The 8,328-nt window shown below is 38.3% G+C and overlaps 1 protein-coding gene across 1 annotated transcript; it reads right to left on the bottom strand.

Moving 5' to 3' along the window:
* Positions 1 to 2,510: 2,510 nt before the first annotated feature.
* On the bottom strand, positions 2,511 to 5,384 carry LOC136840278 (serine/threonine-protein phosphatase CPPED1-like). The gene has a single exon (XM_067106952.1). It carries the CDS (start codon positions 3,815 to 3,817, stop codon positions 2,801 to 2,803), a length of 1,017 nt encoding a protein of 338 aa, XP_066963053.1. The 5' UTR covers positions 3,818 to 5,384; the 3' UTR covers positions 2,511 to 2,800.
* Between the last annotated feature and the right edge of the window lie 2,944 nt (positions 5,385 to 8,328).

Below are 8,328 nucleotides of genomic sequence, written 5' to 3'. Positions count from 1 at the left end.
CAGGCTTGGCTACATAACAGGTAAGGTCGACCTATCAAAGTTTTTCAACCTGTTGATTGGTAAACATTCTCTCTTTTGATGGCCGGTGAAGGTTTAAAAGTTAGCTGGCACTCGAACCTGTTGACAGCTTAGGTTCTTGGTAATAATCTACAGACAAACGACCGAAGCAACGCATCACTTTAAACAGGAAGTATGAGGCCTTGAAGATACATTGCTTGCGATTAGACCTTTACCGAATAAGGAATCGCGAATGTATCTTGTTTTTATATTAAAACCGAAGAATACCTTTTGACAAAATCCCTTAACATGTCAAAATACAGCAAATTTTAGTGCATATATAATGTTGATGAAGCAATGTTACAGACGTTTTAGCTCCAAGCTCAAAGGAAATTTGAGGTAGGAGACAATATCAATTTATTAACAAGTACTGACAGTGTATCACATTGAAGCTAAAACCTCTAAAAACAGGTTTAGTATTGCTGTGATAAAGCTCCTGGTGACCGACGAATCAGCAGCAAAAATCTGCCGTACATATACTTTTAAAATTTGCATGAACAGACTTTGTGTGTCTAAACACAACATCAGTAAAGGACATTAATCAACACGCACATACTTTCATGGCAGCAACTATCGAAAACTGTAACAAGTGAGCGCTTAAGATCATTGATATCACCTTCATTATTCCCTAATATGGCTCAACTTCTCACGATCTTCGCATAAAGAAATCTCCAGGCGAAACCGTTGTCGTGTTATTAACATTTACTCACCTAATAAAGTCTGCTACAGAACGACCGAGAACGGATTTCGCCTTGTATGGAATGGCTCTCCTCTTCCATGTGCTTTTTTCTCTCTTCTCACTTTTCTCACCATTTCGATATGCTTCACGGCTTGGAGATTTATTATTATTATTATTATTATTATTATTATTATTATTATTATTATTATTATTATTATTATACTCACGCCATCAAAAATATTAATATCAATACGAGTCTAAACCGACATAAAGCTCTAAATAAAGTTATTCGATTACATTTTTATGTAGGGGCCAATGGTTGCGAGAGGCTCTTCCCCGGCTGGACGACGGCACGTTAAACATAGAATTATCGCGTACATACTCTCGTTATTAGAAAGATAAAAAAAAAAAAATACATGTTAGCACTCTATTATCTGAAACAGCCACATTCTCTCGGCTGTGTTAAGCTCTGCATAAGAAAGTGAATTTCGAGGACAATAACAGCCTTTATTCGTAAACAAAAATACTGCTTACCTGAATGTCTATTGGTTTAAAATTATCTTGAAATCTATTCATTCAGTTTATACAGAATTTCCAGACTGACAATTGGGCACACTCGAATCGAAAGTAATTATGTCGCTTTCACTGTGCTAAGTCGACTGAACTTAGGCCTGTTAGCGGACCCGAGAACAAGTTATTTGTACCCGGGTTGGTTGGTGTTGTCAGTCTTACATAGTTGAACACTTGTTAACAACTGTTCTAGCTGAGATTATATAATTATATATATATATATATATATATATATATATATATATATATATATATATATATATATACATACATATATATATATGTATATATAATATATATACATGTATATATATATACATACACCTATGCATATATATAATGTATATATGTATGTATAGAGAGAGAGAGAGAGAGAGAGAGAGAGAGAGAGAGAGAGAGAGAGAGAGAGAGAGAGAGAGACTAGGAAATCAGAAGCCAGACAATATCTTGAAACCAGAATCTCATGCAGGGGACTTGTGTGCGCGAGTGTGAGGCAGATATTGCAGGTTTGCAGTCAGCATTACAGGTTGATGTTAATAAATTGAGGTGCGTGAGTCATAGTTGGCTAAACGTGAGGACACCACAATTAAATCGTTCAATGGCCGTTCGCTGCTCGGCGACTCGGTCGTTAAGTGACTATTAATTTTATGGGTTTTCTGCCTATCATTATGAAAGCGCTATAAACATTAATATATATGTATGTAAATATTCGTGTAAAAGATAAGTTTCTGAAGATGTCCCGAGTTTATTTCTAAAAATTTCTATCATAGATTGAAAAAAGTTCTTTTTTCCACTGCTAGGAATATTCTTAAACTTTTAATTTACACATTTTAAGAGAACAATTAAAATCTTAAATTATAAGTGCATTGAACTTTTAGGTTTATAATTGTCAATGAATATTTCAGAGTTACTTATAAGATTTCTACTAGAATATTCTTAAACATTTTAAAAGTTATTTCCATTTTGAATACTTCAAATAGCTCTTTAACGTCAGCCTTAATTTTGTGATTATAAATATTTTTTTTATTTCCCTGACATTTCAGAAAAATTTCTGCTGGTGTTGATTAATATGAATATGAAATAGATATATATATACTTTCAACAAAGAACTTTCCATTTGCTAAAGCTCTTCACTTACAAGTTTTCTTTTTTACCAAACTGTTTTTATTTCCACTTGAGACGAAGGGTGTAATGAGAAGGAGAATAAATATAAATTTTGTTTATTAAAACCTCATAATTAATAGATATAAAATTAATGGCTATAAAAATAGGTTGTGAAATTTACGTATCACAAACGTCAACAATAACACTGAATAATATAAAAGATATAAAATAATATGACCATGTGAAATGTGGTGATGAATAAATGAATGAATTACGATGAATCAACAAGACCTCTTTTCAATCACAGCATTGTATAGTAGCCGAGTGAAGCGTTGATGAACTTCTTGCATTCATGAAGCACACTCTTACATAAACCAATGGGGGATCGGACTACAGGGCGAGAGAAGTCTTCCTCGTAGAGGGCGCGGCAGCGCTGGCAGCGGAGGTGTAGGACCAAGCGGGCAAGGGCGTGGAGCCTGCGGCTGGGGCAGCGGGCGCCAGGGGTTTCGAGCTGGGGAGATGCACGTGAGTAGGGGCGGTGCCAAGGGCGTAGTACTGGTGAACGAGGCGGTTCTCCAAGACCCGGACGAGGCGGAATCCGTGCTGGAAGTCACCGAGCTGGACTCCCACGGCGGAGGTAATGACCTCCTCCAGGTCTTTATAGAATCCTCCGGCGTTGCGGTGATAGTGCCCGCAGAAGATGTGGCGGATACCTGCGGAGTGGAACCTCTCTAGCATTTCCGTGCGGAGGCTGTATTCCATGTTGAAGTACTCCTTGTCCTCCTCGGGGTTGTTGATGAACCAAGGGATGTGCTGGAACACGACGGCGTGCTGGGGCTTCTCCCTCCTGACGATCTCGAGTTGTTCCTCCAGCCAGTCCTCTTGCTCGACGGCCAGGGTAGCGCATTTGGAGGCGTCCTCGTAGTACTGGGAGTTGAGCACGATGAAGAAAACGCCTCCACACCAGAAACTGAAGTAATCGTTGCCGTAGTTCTTCCTGTAGCCCTCTATGGTGGAGGGAGTCGGGGTATTGCCCACGTCGTGGTTGCCACACACGCACACCAGGGGGATGTCAAGACCAGCGAACACCTTTTTGAAGTCGGTGACTTGTTGAGCGTGTTGTTCGGGGTCACTGTCAGGGAAGGCGTCGGTCAGGTCACCGCAGACAACCAAGAACTTGGGCTTGGGGTACATAGCGTTGATATCTGCTACCATTTGCTTGCTCCAAGCGATCTCCTCCTTCCAGCCGTGAGTCCTGTTCTTCTCCTTGTAGGATGCATGCATGCCGAATTGGGTGTCGGCGGCCTGGATGAAATAGAAGGGCTCCGCCCACTTCTTCTGCGAGTCGCTGTAGAAGGGCAGAAATTGGCGGTTCTGCGCCAAGACCAAGAAGTTTCTCTCCTCCATGGTACTCGACGTTCAAGAAGATTTACCACTGAAAGATTAGCGTAGAAAAGCGATTAAGGTTGTAGACTTGTTCTTTCGATGCTTGAAAACTCCTTCTTTAAGCTGTTAAAATCAGAAGACTTCTCACGTGTAGACGAAGAGGCGTAGACTAGATTAGACAACTACCGGGTTAGCAGTAGACGATGAGTATGTTTTCTTAAATTGAAGTTATAGTTACTTGGAGATGGTGTTTAGTAACTAGTTGATGAGTAGGATACTACGGGGGCGTATTGCTATGGGTTATCTTGAAGTGTTCCCGTACGTATCCTAGAAAATATCTTCTGAAGAGATGCCATTTGGATGGATAACGTTAAGTCGATTCGGAGACACCACACCGAGGAACCGCGCCTAGTGTGGAAGGAGAAGTCTAGTAAACTTGTGATATTGAACTTGCCTGTTCTCCGCTTTAAATACCGCTAGAGTGACACGCACGGCAGACAGACCCACTCATTCCACCAATCAGAGACCTCGAGGGGTGTGACGTAGCGACGGGCCTGCGAGGAATTTCATTCACCCGCCCAGCGATGTGTTGATGTTGCAATTGTGTGTTGTGGTCCCGTGGAATTTATCGCTAGAATTCATTCCTATTATTTTGATACCATTCGGTCTTATCGTTGGCGAAAATGATACGATCGTTGTTAGTAAAGCAAACCAGTAATATGAGACAGGAGAAATGTGACTGGTGGTAACTCGCGCGTGATTGATCTCGCAAGCTGGGGTGGCAAAAGAAGATTCTAGTGATGCAACAGTCATGCGCGAGCGAAACCCACGTTGCTCTATTTGCAAAACAGGAGATGACGGACAGTCTTACATAAACAGATTAGCGTTCGGCGAGAACGTTCCTCAAAGTTTATGTTTATTTCCCTCTTATTCTTCTTATTTGCAGACAGAAATGTTAAAAATTTACTTTTATTTCCGTGTAAATCAGCGCTATCTGAAAACTCTTAGTACCTAATCTAATCCAGTTGTTGCAACAATCTACTTATCTTGAACAATCTCGGTTCGAGATTCCCAGAGCAAAAAAGTGTTAAGTTCTGCATGAGTTACGTAGCAAAGTTCCGTCTTGAAACGGGTTGGGCTCTGTTGCCCGCGAGATGCGGCAATGCCCTGGAATCCGGGGCAATGATAATATACGCAATTCCACTTGATCAGGTATTAATCGATTAATTAACTCAGCTGATGACTATTAAAAGTCTTCCTCGTCCGGAAAATGGGTGAAAAGTTCTGAAAATTCGTTTCACACGACTATCAGTCCAATTGCACTAAACATTTATAAAATTTGGAAAACAAGTTTGTAAATAGTTTACTACAATATGTTGTCACGTATATGCTGTATTTTCTAATCTACCAGGACGAGATAAAACAAACAACCAGCTGAATGTTGAACGAGCACAGGAGCAAGAAAATCTCCAGCCGGAGGCACTACGCAAGCAGTGGCGAGCGAAAAACCTCCCTGTGAGAACTAATTGGTCCCGATGGAAAATGCGTATGCCACAGTTTCGTTGGTCCCGCAGCGGCTCCTGGACGGAAACTAAAGGCGTTCGTGGCCATCATCTCTTTATATATTCGTGAAGAAGAAAAAAAGTGACTATGGTGTTAGCCGTTGCAACATAAACCGCACAAGGCTAAGAGACCGACACTTCCGGAAGAAGCGGATCGAGGGGGTCGATTTCGGAAGAAAATCCCGTGGGTGGCGATCGGAAGATGACGGCTCAGGAGAAGAGTCTGCATGGAGGAAAACTCTCGGTATTTCTAGAGATTTTCAACCTTCTTTGCGAGACGCTTACGCGGTCATTCCGGAGCGTGATTTACATGTTCTTCCGTTGTTCTACTTCGTTGGCACAAGTACTCAAGGATGCTCAACCCCCAACCCCCAACCTTTCAGAGTTTAAGGGAGTTTTGAAGCTAGGCTTGATTACGTACAAATAGCAATTGAGTAAGTCAACTGCTGATAATTGCTTTTTTCCCGCCACAAGGTCACCGGCGAAAGAATGGGAGGAACTAACGATTTACATCAGGTTGAAGGAATTCCACTCAATACGAATAAAAGCTTTTTTTGTGACAAGGTTACCTGTATATGGGAGCACGCAGGTAAATAAGGTTCTGTAAGGTTGAAAGAATTTTACTACACACCAAAAACGACTGATGTGTATTTTGTGTTTGTGTTGGCGTATGGCGAGGTCACTTGTATGGAAATAGAAGGGTTAAATAAGATGTAACGGGTTTCAGAAATTTCAGTAAACAAATATAAATGCTGGTTCACTTCTGCTTGACATTATGGAGAGAGAGAGAGAGAGAGAGAGAGAGAGAGAGAGAGAGAGAGAGAGAGAGAGAGAGAGAGACTCTTGGGGTTGTTGGGCATTTACTTTTTGCATTGGCTTCTTACGGTTAATGAAAATAAGTTTTGTTCATGTTCTACCAATACTAACTAAATGATAAATATATATCATTCAATTAATATATTTAGTAAGTAAACAAACGACCTCGCAATCAGAACTGAGTAAAAAAAAATGTGTTCCCTAAAAATATGTAAATGCCAGGAAAAATAAATGCCAAAATCGTTCTTTACTATCATACGCTAAAAACAAAAAAAAAAAAAAACCGCGAACAGCAGCAGATTAATTCCCCTTACGGGAACATCACTTCGTCCTTACCGCTTTTAGCTATATGTCTGTAGGTCAAGACTAGTTTCAGCTTAGGAGAGATAGAAAGAAAGAGAGAGAGGGTTGGGAGGGGGCGGGCGGTAGGGGGAGGAGAGAGGGGGAGAAAACTTTTCGCAACACACGTTAACCAAGTGAGGAAATCGCTATGGAAGGTCGCGGGTGAAATATATTAATGAAGTGATTTATCTAATATCGCTTTGAATTCCGTGTGGATGAAACTGTTCGCTCTAAGACTAATTGTCTGCACTAAAATTATTTCTTGTTTTTATAAGGAGAGAGAGAGAGAGAGAGAGAGAGAGAGAGAGAGAGAGAGAGAGAGAGAGAGAGAGAGAGATAGAGAGATATATATATATATATATATATATATATATATATATATATATATATATATATATATATATATATATATATGTATATATATACATACATATATATATATATATATATATATATTTATATATTTATATATACATACATACATATATATATATATATACACTATATATATATATATATATATATATATATATATATATATAATTTATATATTTATATATGTATATAATATATATATATACAATATATACAATATATATACATATATATATATATATATATATATATATATATATATATATATATATATATATATATAAAATATGTGTGTGTGTCAGCTATACAGCATTTCCGTCTTACAGGTATTTTGTCAAGAGGATATCGCCTGTCTGTTCCATAGGCATTGTTAACTAGCTATTATAGCAGGCGATCTCAGGCGAACTTTACATCGCTTGAATGATGGACAGAGAGCTCCGGGTGCATTTCGTCACGTGCAAGGTCATCGCAATAAAGGTGCTACAAGGCTGGTCAAGAGTAGGTTTCGTAAAAGGTGGAAGAAGCGGGAAGCAAGTGTGGGCGGCTGGTAGGAAGTCGAGATTTTTCTCTTATTTCCTCTTGTGAGCATATTTCATTCATTCATACATATGTGCCCGTACACACCCACCACACACACACACATGGACACACACACACACATATATATATACACATATATATATATATATATATATATATATATATATATATATATATATATATATATATAATATATATCATTATGGTAAAAACAGTGGATACATAGGGTGTTTAATTAATCTAATTATAATTCTTTCAACGTATACTGTAATACATATACAGTATATATGCATATATATGCATGTATGTATGTATGTAGGTATGTATGTGTGTGTACGTATATATATATATATAATTTAATAAGTATGTATGTATATGTGTGTATATATATATATATATATATATATATATATATATATATATATATATATATATATATATATATATATATGGTAAAACAATGGATACGCAAGTTATTTCATTAATCGAATTATAATTCTTTCAACAGATATAAAAATATTTGTATATCTTTGGAATACTCCAAATAGACAGATTAAGTTTGATTGTTAATCAATGAAAAATCCTTGAAGGCTGATTTTTAACGCTCAAACTCCAGTCACTGTGGGCCTTATACATTTTGATAAGAGTTAAAACTGCTGCGTAATAGACCGCGGTGTGTAAACATGTTTTCTGTGTGTAACATCGATAGCCTACAGGTAATCAGCCACACGTCTAGACCGGAGGCAGCCTCTCTCTCAATTGGCTCTTAATTAAGTTTGCAGAACTAAGGGGTCGAATTTCGAGTTATGTAACGTCACTAGGGTGGGGACTAACTTTCTCGACCATCTCTTACACGACAGCCATTTTTGATGAGTAAAAAATTATAAATACAATATG

Source organism: Macrobrachium rosenbergii, chromosome 7 (genome assembly GCF_040412425.1).
Source record: "Macrobrachium rosenbergii isolate ZJJX-2024 chromosome 7, ASM4041242v1, whole genome shotgun sequence".
Taxonomy (NCBI): domain Eukaryota; kingdom Metazoa; phylum Arthropoda; class Malacostraca; order Decapoda; family Palaemonidae; genus Macrobrachium; species Macrobrachium rosenbergii.
Note: the sequence above shows the minus strand (reverse complement) of the source record. Positions and strands in the feature narration are given on the sequence as shown.